Genomic DNA, 15,602 nt, shown 5'->3' with positions numbered 1-15,602 from the left:
TGGGTTAACTCCAAAGAATCACAGATCAAATATCTATTTCAAAAAAATCTAAGCAAGGCTTAACAGTGCCTTTTTTCTGAGTATTTTGTGTCAAATTCATTCAGTTAGAGAGTAATGCCTAAGATTTTCACTACATGCATTTACAATTGTTCATATACAAGCTTCAGCTGAACTCTTAAGGGTGTTTTAACTGTTAAAACTGTATGTAAAGTACTGAACCTCTGCATCTCAATCATGCTAAGAGTTTCCCCTCTGAGAACAGCTCAGCCATTGGAAGAGCAGCTTAAACAATGAGTGGATGACTTACAATTAACTTAATTGTTTTAAACGGCTGAAAATCATCATATCTTGTGCTCTATTTTTGGTACTGGGATGAAAGAATGTGTTGAAGACAGGGTGGAGCTAGACTTTCAGTGTAGAAGCAGCAGAACATTCCCAAGGAACTCTTCTGATAAGATAATATTTAGAATCACAGTTATTTAGAAGAGGCTTTACTTAAGAAAAGGTACTAAAGCAGTGCACTCAAAAGGATTAAGTAAAAGTATGTTAGTATAATAAGGAAACCATACTTGATGTAGAGCAGGAAATGGCCCTGATAAGTCCCATTATCATTCCTTTAATGCCCGCTTAATGTTGACTCAAAAAGTCGCTAGAATTTCCTGTTAAAAAAGACCAAATTCAGAGCAGAAAGAAGCCTCTTTAGAGCCTGTAGGAGTAGAAGTAGTGACCATAAACTCATTAGGTAATTTTTTTACTGAGGTCTCAGATCAAGTGGAGTAAAGAGCAGTTTTCCCAGTGACCTCCATGCAGTAGGAGAGATTTTTGAAACCAGAAGTATCGTCCCCTGTTGACCAATATAAAGAATAGTACTTTCAGGAATTAGGGATTGGTTTGACATCTTTGGAATCAGAAACTACACTCAGCGTTTATATAGGGTGTATGATCATACGATCATTTTAAAATCTGCAGACGTTTTAGTCTCTCTATGAAAGTCCAATACACAACCTCTCGTATTCCAGTATACATGAAGACACTCTTATAGGCACTTTTATAAAAGTAAGCCTCCGTAGAGGATGTGAGGAGGTGCCCAAAAGCTACAGAAATTCATTGACTTTCAACATCAAGCAATAAGGGATGAAGTAACTACTGGGAATATATGTTATTACTTTCTTATTATCAGTATCAATATTATTATTATTATTATTATTATTGAAAAATCTGTTACAGTGGTTCTAATACAGCATAACATAAATGTTACAGACACAAAATAGATGAAGAAAATCTAATAAAAGAAGTCTTTATTGTATTTTACTGCATGTTACAGCAACAACCTCCAAGTCCTTATTATAGTGGAAAAATAAACAACACACACTTTATTTTGTCACTTAATAATTTAATTAGTTACTCTTAATAAAAGTGACATTAAGCTTGTTGAGACTATACATTTTGATGGATCACAGCTACCACATTTCTTAAATTGCAGTTTATCTTTTTAGCACTAGATGTCACTGAAGGACATTAGTTCAGATTCTTAAAATTTTTTTCCCGCCAGTCATCAGTTGTTGGGTTTTTTTCTGAATGAAGATTCATTATTTCTTGTCACCATTAATGACAGTAACAGAAAAACAGATGTTGTGGTAGCATGAATGAGATGAACATTTCAATCCTGTAGATTGATTAAAAACAAAAAATGTGATACTGAGGGGAAAGGCATTTCCAAATGAGAACCTTGCATGCGCAGACCCGCCATGGCATAGATAAGACGATGCTTCAAAAGAAAGGTGGAGTTAAACTGTATGATAATGCCACTGTTCACGTCACCTTATTGGTATGTCTCAACATTAGAAAGGCAGGTGAATTATTCAGCAGTGTGCTGTAAAATTGGCACCCTCTTCTCCATATTATCAGACTTGATGAGAAGCAGATGGGGGCTGCTGAGAAGGGAGGTGTCTTAATCAGTCAACATGGTGTTCTCAGAGATAAGAAAAGCAAAAGAGACCTGAGCACAAGACGTTGCTTGTCTCACAAAAAGCAGTTACCCACTAATGCTACTTTTTGAATATTCCTTAAAAGGGAATAGGGTGCACCACATACTTTTTATAGTTTACATTTGATTGATTTTACATCACTGCACTCACAAATGGGTTGGGCCTCTAATTTCTTTCATTAGTTTACTTTTTGGACTGATGCAGGCTGCCTCACTAAAAAAATTGATCCCATATGCTGGTGTTTTTGCACTTCTTAAAAACAAACCCAGTCTTTTACTGTATAGATACGGGCCACTTGCTCTTTGTTGTCCTGTTTCTAAGTGATACTTCTGGATGGTTTCTCCGGCAACTCTTGGGTGGAAAAAGAGGCAGCCCCTGTCAGCAGTTTTGTTGGTGAGCTTGGAATTTAGACAAGATTATGAGGCAATGAGGCGCAGTCCCCTTGTTGAACAAAGCCCGTATCCATGGTAAAAATCCAAAGCATTTAAAGTGACTCAGACTTTGACTGTATAGAGTGCTACGAAAACCCAGGGAATCCCCGATTTCACAACTTCAGCCATGCCTTTCCTATTTTCACATTTTTGTTTAGTTAAAGTTCGCACCCAAAAGTGGGTTTTTGTTATAGTAGATAATGTCTACCACGTATTCCGTTATATAGATTTATTAGAAATAACTGTTTTCACCTTTTGAGGACCCGTGAAACAAAAAAGAGGTTTTAAAGATACAGAGAGGGGATGGCCGATTTCTTTTCCAAGACAGTCATATAATGTTTCACCTTTTCCCCTCTTTGTACTGTTTGGAGATATCACCGCTCCTACTCTATTTGCAGGAACAGATTGGGCAGTTGACTTGGCAGTTCGGGTTGCTGCCAGTTGCAAAAAACCTCTCACATGTATATATAGCGTATAAATTTAGCAGAACTTCCTTTAATACTTCCACAGCATTTCAAAATAAACTAAACTATTTTTACGTTATATTAAATCCATATTTCATACGCATATAATTATGTCTACATATACATACACACATACCCATACCCAATATATACACACGCATGTATATAAAAACATGTGTGTCTTTGAAGGATTTAAACAATAAGACTGTACATAAAGATTGTACATTAGGCCTAAACGTGAGTTGTTTAAAGGCTATGAAGTGTACAATCAGTTGTAATTATATGTGCATATCTAAACATTTAAACATGTAAAACTGAACAGTAAGAATTTGCACGTTACCTGAGTTGTTTACAGAGTGTGAAATGTGAAGTTGTATGCGCAGGTTAGCATTCAGAAAGCGACAAATTCATACACCAATATTATATTTTAAAGAAAATCACAAACATGTACTTACCTTAAAAAGGCTAGTTTCCTAATTCAGTCGGCAGGTTTCTTCTGGAGAGGGTTCTTCTTTCTTCGAGGCTTTTATTGTGGAGGAAATTACTTCACTTCCGGTTACACGTGCAATACAAACAGCATGACGCGTTCGCAGACAGCAGAGTAAGTGTTGACAGTCTGAGGAGCGGTTCAGGTCTCCCTCTTGCCTCTCTGAACAAGTTGCGGTTAACGTAAGGATTTTCCAGAGTTGGACCAGGATCTTTTTTGTCCTTCTGCGACATGGAAACTCTATTGGACACACAGCGAAGACTCAAGTCCCTGCTATTAATGTACCTCTTGGTCGTAAAGGCAGCAGGTCAGTAGTAACACCATTCTCGGGGGAGTCTGCTTAATGAGATAATAATTATCAACCAAGTCACAGGAGAACTCTAACTAAGAGAGCCATGCTACATTTTTTTACTGTCTGAGCAAGAGGAAAAGAAAAGTCGCCAACTTCTATGAATATCTCTGAAATGATCAGCAGCTGTTGAGATATTTACAGTTATACAGTTTTATACATTTCACATTGAATACTACTAGCTGACACGAATATTTGAAATAAATTGTCATGAGGAGAAATACCTACTACTCTACCATACAGCGCACTCCTGCGATTATTTTGAAGTAAACAAATTTAGAAAGTGAGAAATAATATTTTGAGCGAAGATGTCAGTTAAGCTAAGACTACCAAAAAGTAGAAAGTTTTTCTTTTTCTTATATTTTTTAGTAGTTGTTTGTTTAGTTCAGTTTACCTGGGTTTACTTATCCACAACTTTAGATTTAGATTTATTAATGACCTCTTAACATTTCCAGTGGGAAGACCTACTGAAATAAGAAATCCATGGTTACTTATTAACACTTCCATTACCAAGAGGGACAGGTGAATGCCTGGTTCAGCATTATAATATGATAACATACTATACCTAGTCTGTTGAGAGAGAAAAAAAATAGCCACAATTTGTTGTTCAAACAACATATTTAACGTCTTAATACCCTCAAAAGTAAGTTTAACATTTATTTCACCTGCTAAATATCTGATTTACACTAAGTTGAAGCACATATAATTGAAATCAATCTTGGTATTTTTAATTAGTCACAAGTGGTTACTCGTTTTCTTATTTTGTAGAAAAAAACAACATCAGTAGCAACAGAGATCCCTGTGATCACGTGTTAAATACTATGTATTTAGTAACCAGACATTCCCAAGTTAGAACTCAATCTGCTTAAATGGAGTGTAGTTCCATGACCAGATACCAGTACAAAGCCATAGCCATATATACTTACACATGTTGATACATATAAGCATGCACACACTGAGGCACCATACATTGAGCCATGTGTGGGGGTGGCTTTATTCCAATGAACTAATGACCTCTGCGAGCACACATACATTACAAACCTACATACAACCATCACAGCACAATGAACCTACAGTGAACCATTTTTTTCTTGTCATTTTGGTTAAGTATTCCTTTTATATTATAACAGCAAGTATCCATTTACAAATGCCAAGATTAGTCAACATTTCTTCAAACAAAAAGGCCCCTGTGATGTACATTTCATTACTATGCACCAACCACATATGTTTAGGCTTTTTGAAACCAGAAAAGAAAGTGACCCAAAATTCTAACTGTATACATTAACACACTTATCAATATTACAGCTTTATCAGCTATATAGCTCCTGTATCAAGACACAGGAGAATCTCATGGATTATAATGAATTTTTGATTAAATTAATATTTAGAAGGAAGTTTTAGTTCTTGTTGTTTGTTACAGCCTCGTGAGAGAGGTAGTAAAGAATAAATCTAAAAGTAGAATTTCAATGTGGTTTAGTGTACATACAAATGTGATGTAATGTAGGTGGCCTTGTTTTCATATTTTTTACAAAACACACAAAATAAATTAGAGTCTTTTTTCCAGAGATAATGTGAGGATCTTCTCTGGAAAAGTCATGACTGATTAGTCAGTAGGCTCAGATTTCATATCTACTGATCGCTAATCTAACCCGCTCTGCGGTAGGTTAGGTTTGGAGGATAAGTTATATTGCGGTAAGATATACTTTAGTAAGAAGTAAACCGCCTTTGTAGTACAAAAAGCACAGGGTTAATCAGATTTGTTTTTAAAATCAAATTGTATCTATGTAGATATGTTGGTAGCAACTTTTCCTGTTTCTATGTTTATTTTTTGTTCGCCATTCAGACATTCCACAATCAATCTCTACAATCTGTGCATGTCAAAAAAAAAAAAAAGCCAAAGCAGGTTTTCACTGAATGAATGAATAAGGCTTTAGTTCTTGGCTGCATACTCTAACATCTATTTCATTTCCTCTTGGGGTTCTCTCAATTTAAAAAATAGACCTGCTCCAAAACCTTGTAAATTTAAGCTTACTTACATCAGTCTAACCCTTTGTCTGTTATATATATATAGAATGATCAAATACATTGTACACCTGCATTTGCATTGCAAAGACCAAAGACTTTTGTAAACAAGCACCTGGCTTTGGGCTTTACACTCTCCCCCTTTGTGTGTCTGTGTTGGGAAATATTAGGAAATATGGGGAATCTCTTCCTGTGTGTGCAAGAAAGAAAGCATGCAGGAAAACACATTTTTTTGGGGGGGCAACATTATTGTGGTGGGGCGTGGCCGGCGGTGCCGTGCAGGTGCGTCCGCCCTCCCTGCACGGCACCGCCGGCCACGCCCCACCACAATTATCTCTTTTTTTCTTAAATATTCATTGGAAAACTTAGTATTAAGAATTAAGTGCATCTCATCACTAAGGGTATAGATTTTTCTGTATTATGATGATAGGAACCTATATTTTCAGTGTTTTTATACAAATAACAAAATGTGACTGAAAATAAGGATGTTAACACAAACTTCACCGAAGGAAGTTATATTATCCCTCTCCATTAGGTTATTTCTAAAAGTTGCCTTACTAAAAAAGCGATTTCTGATGAGGAATTAGGATCGACAGATTATTTTCATTCATGTCTTCCACTAAAGCCTATAAGTTATGTATGATATTGGCTGAATTTGTCTTTACATTTTTAATCATTTTAATCAAATTTTCATGTTTAGTGTTTAACTGTCATGATTACTGATTTTAAACCATTTTTTTTTTACTTCCAGGTGACTGTCCTAAACCTGAGGGAGGGAACAATACTGTCCTAACCAATGAATCACTTCTAAAGAATGTTTTCCCAGAGAATGTCATGGTCACGTTAGAGTGTTCTAGTGGATATATTAAAGAAAGCGGCTCTGAATTTATAACTTGCATTAATGATCAATGGACTGAGTCAGAGCTCATCTGCAAGAGTAAGTCTTGTCTACTACTGTTATTGTGTGAGTTAATGTACAGCCTGAAACACCTGTAGTGATATCTGTTGTTTGTTTTTTATGCTACAGAGAAAGACTGTGGTCAACCTCCAGCAAAGCCACATATGAAGTTTGATACAAGTGGGGGTACTCTGTTTGGTGCTCTAGTAAAAGTAACTTGTGAAAAAGGGCAAGTATAAACCTGTTTCACCTTCTCATACTTATCTGGTTGAGCATTGTGTTAAAATATAAGAAAATCCAAAAAGAAAAATGCAAATCATGAAGTAGTGACATACAAAAATAACTAAAATATTAATGTTCATTTCCAAACATTGCATTTCTTCATGCTGTAGTGCTAAAAGTTGTCTGGCATAAAGTACTGATAAATGACTGATGTCTGTGCAATGGAATGCATTGACTAATGGAAAATATTTCTAAAGAAAACAAAATACATATGAAAGACAAATAGATTGGTTGTCATAAGATGTTACTTTGTGGTTTCACTGGCTAGAAACTTGGCTCTCCTTCTAACAACAGTGATTGATTCAGTTGTAAAAATGTTTTTTCAGTGCATTGCAATTTCATGACTGTTAAGGATTAACATTTCCTTAAATTAACAAAGCAGCTTTGTTTTCACTCTGTCTTTTTACAGTTACCAGATTAGCGGATCGAGCTTCAAAGAGTGCTATGATCAAGGGTGGAGTGGCAAAGCTTCTTGCGAAAGTAAATGTCTTCATTTGTTAGCTATCAGTCATAGAACTGGTCAAAACTGTTACTTAATGTTTCTAAGATAAGCATTTATTCAGAAACATTCCTCCAGTCCTCTGTTCTGTTACTTTTTTTCCTCAATGTCAGTTATTAATGCCACTATATATAAGGAGTAAAATGTGTTACTTTGTGATCATTTTGTGATTTTTTTTTGGAGTAAAGAGGTTTTTCTGTTTCTCAGTTATAACATGTGACAAACCTGCAATAGCCAATGGCAATACTTCGTGGGATTCTGAAGCTGACTCAGAATACAACAATACCATACGTTATACCTGTCATGAAGGATACACCCTCATAGGGAGTGATACTGTTGTATGCGATGAAACTGGTGAATACAGTCCTGATCAACCTGTATGCAATGGTAAGGCCAATGCATCAGTGTGTTTTACTTGTTACTTTTAATGTTATGATGCAAAGCAGGTTGAGGTGATCATAATGTTTTGAGAATATTACATTATTTGAGGATCATACAGATGTTTTTGTATTCTTCAACGTCGTTTTTACGAATGTTCTTTATACTGATCACTTTCAAACCATGTCATATTATCGCTTATGTATCAATTTGCCATTATCTTCAGCTTTTAATATTTACCTTTTATAAATGTTCTCCATCCATGTAGTTTACCTACTAACTGGCACACTAATTCTAATAATAACCTAACATTGTATTAACTAAAGCATAAATTTTCCCCACAAGAGTTGTTGGGGGGGGGAAGCTATGTCAAGGAGCAACAGCTGCTGCTGCTGTGCTTTTTCATTTTAGTTTTTCCTTTGACATGATATGAAGGAAAGTGTTTTCTGTTTTTATTCCTATTTGACAGAAGTGACAAGAGCGCCAGCTACTACTTCTCGACCACAAGGTATATAAAGAGAAATAATGGATAACAGTGGTTTTACAGAATTATATATATTGAAATATAGAGAATAATTATGAATTATGTGGTTTTACCTCTTCCATTAAAAAGCAGTTTTTCTCTTCCTCATGCTAGTTGCCATAACGGATTTGACAACAACTGACGCAAAAGTATCCACGTTTTCAGATTCCTCTGCTGCACCCACAGTTCACAGAACTCAAACTGTCACAACCAGTTCAATACCAAATCTCTCAACTTTACCAAAAGGTACAGAAAAACTCTGAATTGATACTGTTTAATCACAGGAGCATGAATTTATTATGTGCATGTTGCATGCATCTCAGAAACAACTTTTCATATAGACCTACTGTTATCCTGTTGATACTTAAAAATTTAAAGTGAAAACTTAAACATTTCTTGAAGCTTTGTTGAAACTTGGGGAGAATTATTCTATTTGTGCTGTTCAAAAGTTTTCAGAGGAAAAGCTACTTCTACCGGTATTCTGTCAACTACATCATCATCCTTTCAAGGTAGAGAGATGTCTTATAAAGCACTCAAGCATTTGAACCTTCTTTTTTTTAATATTTTGGCCTGTTTTTATGTTACATTGACTACCAAATTGCATATTGTACACCACTGAATGTCATTACTTTGTGGAAAGAATATAAAGGTTCTCAAAGACTTTGAACAACATAGATTGTGATACTTTGTAACTGATTATAATGTCTCATGAGTTGACAGCTAATATAAAGCCATGAGATAGGTCGGTCATAGATTATTCATGTGTATATAACACATTAATTTTTTAATACTAAATTTACTTAGTTAGACTTTAACTTGCATAGTTTAACATTTTTGTGCTTGTGCTCTCTGCCTGAGAACACTAAATTATGAAATGTGAAAATTGTGAAGTCTATCTATCTATCTATCTATCTATCTATCTATCTATCTATCTATCTATCTATCTATCTATCTATCTATCTATCTATCTGTCTGTCTGTCTGTCTGTCTATCTGTCTGTCTGTCTGTCTGTCTGTCTGTCTGTCGGTCGATATATAGATGTATCCTTCTTGCCCTAACAGTTTAAACTGAATACTAAAACTGTGGTTGTTTGTTTGTTTTTTGTATATTTTTTTGCAGGCATGCATGATGGGAATGTAAATACTGCCACGGATAGTGGTGAGTTTTTTAACCCCAGTTTTAATAAGAAACATTTATTGTATTTTTTTCCATGTGCGTTTAACCTTGCTTGTCTTTTTCCAGGAACAGTGGCTGCTGTGGTCATTGGTACTGTGGTTTTGTTAGGTAATGTATATTGTTTCTTTTGGAATTTATATAGTGCATTTTGTTGTGGAAATGAGAACAAAACCAAAATGTTCTTTAATGGGGTTTTTTTTGCAGGTGTAATTATAGGTTTTATCCTATTGCACAAGTTTAACATGAGAAGAAAAGGGTAAGTTCCATTTTTTTACTCTTAACTTCATCATGCATGGCTTACATTTGATTTTACTCTACAGGGTGGGCCATTTATATGGATACACCGTAATAAAATGGGAATGGTTGGTGATATTAAAGTCCTGTTTGTGGCACATTAGTATGTGTGAGGGGGCAAACTCCTCAAGATGGGTGGTGACCATGGTGGCCATTTAGAATTCAGCCATCTTGGATACAACTTTTGTTTTTTCAATAGGAAGAGGGCCATGTGACACATCAAACTTATTGGTAATGTCACAAGAAAAACAATGGTGTGCTTGGTTCCAACGTAACTTTATTCTTTCATCAGTTATTTACAAGTTTCTGACCACTTATAAAACTGTGTTCAATGTGCTGCCCATTGTGTTGGATTCTCAATGCAACCCTCTTCTCCCACTCTTCACACACTGATAGCAACACCGCAGGAGAAATGCCAGCACAGGCATCCAGTATCCGTAGTTTCAGGTGCTGCACATCTCGTATCTTCACACCATAGACAATTGCCTTCAGATGACCCCAAAGATAAAAGTCTAAGAGGGTCAGATCGGGAGACCTTTCAACTGGCCCACGACGACCAATCCACTTTCCAGGAAACTGTTCATCTAGCAATGCTCGGACCTGGCACCCATAATGTGGTGGTGCACCATCTTGCTGGAAAAACTCAGGGAACGTGCCAGCTTCAGTGCATAAAGAGGGAAAAACATCATCATGTAGCAATTTCAAATATCCAGTGGCCTTGAGGTTTCCATTGATGAAAAATGGACATGCGCCGAGCGCTACGCTGTGGGCTCTTGGTGAATGAAGCTAGGACAGCCACTGATCGTTCTTCATTAGTGACAGTTTTCTTGCGTCCACATTTTGGCAAATCCAACACTGAACCAGTTTCACAAAACTTAGCAAGCAGTTTGCTAACTGTAGCATGGGAGATGGGTGGTCTCGTAGGGGGTCTTGCATTGAAATCTGCTGCAATGACCCGGTTTCTGCGTTCACCAGATATCAACACAATTTCAATCCGCTCCTCATGTGTTAACTTCTTCGACATGTCAATGGCTGTGAACAAAGAGAAACTTGTAAATAACTCATGAAAGAATAAAGTTACGTTGGAACCAAGCACACCATTGTTTTTCTTGTGACATTACCATTAAGTTTGATGTGTCACATGACCCTTTTCCTATTGAAAAAACAAAAGTTGTATCCAAGATGGCCGACTTCTAAATGGCCACCATGGTCACCACCCATCTTGAGGAGTTTGCCTCCTCACATATACTAATGTGCCACAAACAGGACTTTAACATCACCAACCATTCCCATGTTATTACGGTGTATCCATATAAATGGCCCACCCTGTATATGCCTCTGCTACTTCTCTTTGCATGCTCTGCTTTTTTGACCTTTGAATATTTAGAGCTGTATTTTCAGAACCTATATGGACTTGTACAGTAATATATCGTCAATATGCTGCAGCAGTTTAAATCTATCCACTACATTTTAGTCTTTGAAATTCAGATGTGCGTGTGTGTGTTTCCGGACTGCTGAGGAATGAGGGAAGTCAGGAGGAAATCCTTTAACAAAAACAGCTGTGACATACAAATCAGCAAAAAAACAAAATCTCTTTGTTTGTTTTTTTGCTGATTTGTATGTCACACCATAAGGAATCAGAACATTTGTTATAATAAATTTAGCAAATGGATGGATAGATATTTTGCTGCTTATGCCCACAGAATGCATATAAAAGATGGACCTAGCTGCCTTTACATCTCCATTAGTTTGTGAAGTACCACAACAACCTGAGCATTTTTACCTTCACCTGTCTTTTTTTGAAATCTGACATGATGAACATAGAGCAGATATAACTAATAAACTGACGACACAGCATATGATATGGCTCATATGGGTCATATGGCTCATTGTCAATCAAAATGTATCAAAACCACATCACATTAACATAAAGCAATGTTATCTCCCCCGGCAAAACTGGCCTATGACAGGAAAACAGATGACATTGTTTTTATGTAGAATACTTATATAGACATACAAAGCAATAAATATTGTTCACATTTCTTTGCAATAAAGAGGTTCAATTCATGTTTATTGTTTTTGGGAATTTGTTTGATTGTCAACAACTGTGTTTATTGAATGGTTGTCCAAACCAATACGACTAGGATCGCCTGTATAAATGATTGAAGAGTAGATATCTTGCTAGGTTTTTACAACCATACAACATGATGTTGTATTCAGTAAGATGTGAAACTATTCAAATTCAATTCAATCTTACAGTCACCTCAAAGTGTTTTATATGGTAAGGTTACAAAAAAAACCTACCTGACAAACAAGTGATTAAGACCAAAAACTCATCAGCAAAGTGTTTACTGATGAAGGGATCCAAAGGGTAGGTTTTTTTATTTACAACTGAGTTTTCTTTTGTGGTGACAAGAGTCTTCCTCTACTAGCCGTTAGAAAGAATGTAGGTTTAAAGTGCTCAGTCATTAAACTGTTCAGACATTAAGGCTACATTGATCTCATATATACATTCAATGACAGAGTCATTTTGTTAAGTAATTAATTTCTCAATGTTGAATTGACTAACACCTAACACTTTTTATTGCCAATTAAGAATGCAATAAAACTAATACATTTTTAACATAAAAGTAATATAACTCCATAATTCTGATGCAAATTCCTTATTTAATGGCACCATAGCTCATATGACACCAGAGAAGACCAGAAGCCGGGGTTATTACACTTCCAAAATCTTTAGATTCCCTGCCTCACCCAGGTATCTGTATAAAACCATCAAAATACACCAGAGACATATTTAACCATTTTTCTGTCTGTAAGTTTAGGTTGTTAATATTAGTATTGCTAGTGTTGTATCGAAGCCTAAAAAAGAATGATGCATCATTTCCCTTTTTGCATTACTTTGTGAATGAAGGTCAACTTAATGTTTTGTTTTTTTGCTGTTTTTTTACACTAGTTCCCATGGAATTTCACCTTTATGAAAAGGCCCAAGGATGTGCCATCAAACTGTAACAGTGCCTCTCTGAGTTGACGGGGAAAGACAACTCACTTTCATTGTTGCCGCACTTCATTTGGCAGATAATCCACCCTGCTGAGCTTACATAGTTAAAGTATCAAACTTGGATTGCCTTTTGTAATATTATATTTGATTTTTGCATTATTTTAAAACTAATTTGTAAATATTTTATTGTACTTTATTATTGCTGCTTATATATTATTTATGTTATAAAACAGAGTAAATACAATAATGTTGTTTTCTTGTTGTTCTTGCGAAAACATTTTTTTGTTTGCAGCTTTTGATCAATTTTACCACCATAACTTTACATGTCATGTTATATATTAATGTGTTGTTTCATTTGGCCAGAAGAAAGGAGGTTAGAAAGGGATGCAGTGCATACAGTGTGGTTAATTCAGTCAGTAGAATGAAGTGGTGACTTCTAAAGATACAATCAGCTGCATTCTTTGCCTCCTGACTTTCTTTTCATCATTGTCTATTGTTGAGATCTAAGCTGGGGAAAAAAAGAGTAAACGGCACTCCCATGAGAAAAAGGCTGTGTAGTTTTTTTCTCATTATGTTCTTTAGTTTTTTTCCTCTTTGATCAGGCAAGATTTGGCTCTATTAAATATGAAAGGAATTTACAAGACCAAGGAGCAAAATTGATTAAAAAAAAACAAACAAAACATAACTGAATGGGTTCATTGGACGGATTGAGAAGCTGTTGTGAAAATGAAAATAATCTGCTAGATAAGAGAAAGATTCTATAACCTAATTTTTGTTGTGCATGCTACTATTATGCAGGTTAAAGAACATGATGAAGTCTTCATCACACCTTAAAATGTAAAAGTTTCTCTCCTAGGAGGAGAGCCTCAGTGAATGCATTCACTGTCATGTCAACAGATTAGCACAAAGCCATTATGCTGACAAGGGTGTGGATCCATACGGAGACAAGCCCAAAATAAAATGTGATGATTCTGTTTCATTGTATCCTGCTCAAGTGTTGTATTTCATTCAGTGTAATACTTCAGCTCTATCTCACGGCAGGATACGCCTTCATTAACATAGTTGTTTGTCTTAGTTATGCTGACAGACATTTAATTATCAGAGGGAAGTGGTTTTTGTTTTTCTCAGAAACCTTGACAATCTTGGCAAAAACAACAATTCACCATAAGACACCTTAAAAATGAAATTTACTATATTTATAAGGTTTTCTCACTGGTCAAATGTCCACTTTGCGTTGGACTTTTTTGTATTAAAAGGATACATCTGAGGAGTCTGTTTTTCTTATTGTAACAAAAACAAAACTAACAATTTTTTGTCCTATAAAAGTTTTTCTTCCTTTGAAGCCATTGTTTGTTGAGCAAAACAAAAATCACGTCACTGAGACATCCAGTCGCAGTATGTGACAAATAAACAACTGAAAATCCCTCTGCAGAAAAAAAAATTAAATAAATGCAATCCCCCATAGCACACATCACTGTCTGTCTTCAGTTGCCCGAGGCATTTCTGGAGCAGCCATCTAAAGGGGTCGTCTTATTGATGTATTCACAGATGCTCCATGATTTGTCTTAAATTGTGGCTCTTACACTCAATAAACGTTGTCCTCTTTCTGTTGCTCATATAGCCTCAGGGTGCTGGACTTTGGGTGGCGACTAATATACTCAGGGAAAAAAAAGAAGGTAAGGAAACAAAATAGGTGTTAGGATTGGAATATTACATGAAGAAATGTACATGCTAAAAATACTAAAAATATGTCATTCTATCTCATTACTAGGCAGTTAATAGGACTTGTACTCTGTTTTTAAAGAGATGTTACTGTCATGAAATTAAAAGGACAATCCTTATATAAGGTGCATAAAGAAACAGACCCATTTAGCTCATTGCTAGATGGTTGTTAGGCAACACAGTAATGCTATATAAGATTTGATATAGATACGAACCTTCAAGGGCCTCAGATTTGCATGTGTGTCAAGTGTGGTTGCTTAACTCCTAGGCTAGCAGGAGTTGGGGGACAAATAAACAAACAAACACAGAGACATGTTTGTTTTTGCAAACCATCCACCAACTGAGTCAAAACCACAGATATGAAATGAAAAGAAAATTCCTTGGATTGTCAAAGTAATTCTGTTTCCTGGCACCTAAAGCCTTTGCACAATTTAATCATCCATCCATCAAAAAGTTTTGTAACAATTTCAGACCAATAGTGCCACCCCTAAAGCCATGCTGCTATCATGATTAAGAGTGAAGAATCTCATTGGGCTTCTCCTTTGAACAGAACATTACAACAAACCCTCTAACAACATGATGACAAATCCAGCGTCTGGGGAGGGATGACGCATGAGGAACTCACAATATTGGCCAGTCTTTTAAAAGGCTTAGTCACCTAGTTGTTATCAAAGTGGCTTACCCTTTAATTACAAGCCTTGATCCTTTAATTCCCACCAGTCTTGTGATTTTCAACAATACTCATTTGTGCAGTTAACAAAAACAGTTTTCTATCAAATTTTCATAAATTGACCAGCCAACTTTACCGACCCTCTTCTGTAGCTTTAACAATCAAATAACAAATACAGAAGTACAAAAATGAATGGAAAGTTGAAAAAACAAGTGAAAACAGAAAACAGGCTGGTTGTCTTTCGTGTCTGACCAAGTGTTCCACTCACCAAAATGTGTAACATTTATTCTGCCTACTCTTTAACTTTGTTTTTCCACTGACCTGCCACACCCATAGTGGCTCTCTATGTATCATCACTGTCATAAAACCTTAAAAAAAACTGTCACTGTCAGAAAATCTTTAAAAAGAACCACAAGAG

The 15,602-nt window shown here is 35.8% G+C and overlaps 1 protein-coding gene across 2 annotated transcripts; it reads left to right on the top strand.

Moving 5' to 3' along the window:
• The first annotated feature begins 3,459 nt into the window (after positions 1–3,459).
• Positions 3,460–13,776, top strand: LOC146387559 (complement decay-accelerating factor). 2 transcript variants are annotated; one of them, XM_084929240.1, is made up of 13 exons: positions 3,460–3,677; positions 6,493–6,678; positions 6,769–6,868; positions 7,331–7,401; positions 7,628–7,807; positions 8,268–8,306; positions 8,436–8,567; positions 8,771–8,830; positions 9,441–9,479; positions 9,564–9,605; positions 9,702–9,753; positions 12,474–12,549; positions 12,748–13,776. In XM_084929240.1, exons 1-12 carry the CDS (start codon positions 3,602–3,604, stop codon positions 12,529–12,531), a joined length of 1,035 nt encoding a protein of 344 aa, XP_084785366.1. In that variant the 5' UTR covers positions 3,460–3,601; the 3' UTR covers positions 12,532–12,549; positions 12,748–13,776. The 2 variants fall into 2 exon arrangements, with proteins under 2 accessions (XP_084785366.1, XP_084785367.1); XM_084929241.1 differs by lacking the exon at positions 12,474–12,549.
• Positions 13,777–15,602: the final 1,826 nt, after the last annotated feature.

The sequence above is a fragment of the Perissodus microlepis genome, chromosome 5, assembly GCF_051167445.1.
Source record: "Perissodus microlepis isolate ML-2025 ecotype Zambia chromosome 5, ASM5116744v1, whole genome shotgun sequence".
NCBI classification, from domain to species: domain Eukaryota; kingdom Metazoa; phylum Chordata; class Actinopteri; order Cichliformes; family Cichlidae; genus Perissodus; species Perissodus microlepis.
The sequence above is the reverse complement of the archived record's forward strand: the minus strand, read 5'-3'. Positions and strand labels throughout refer to the sequence as shown.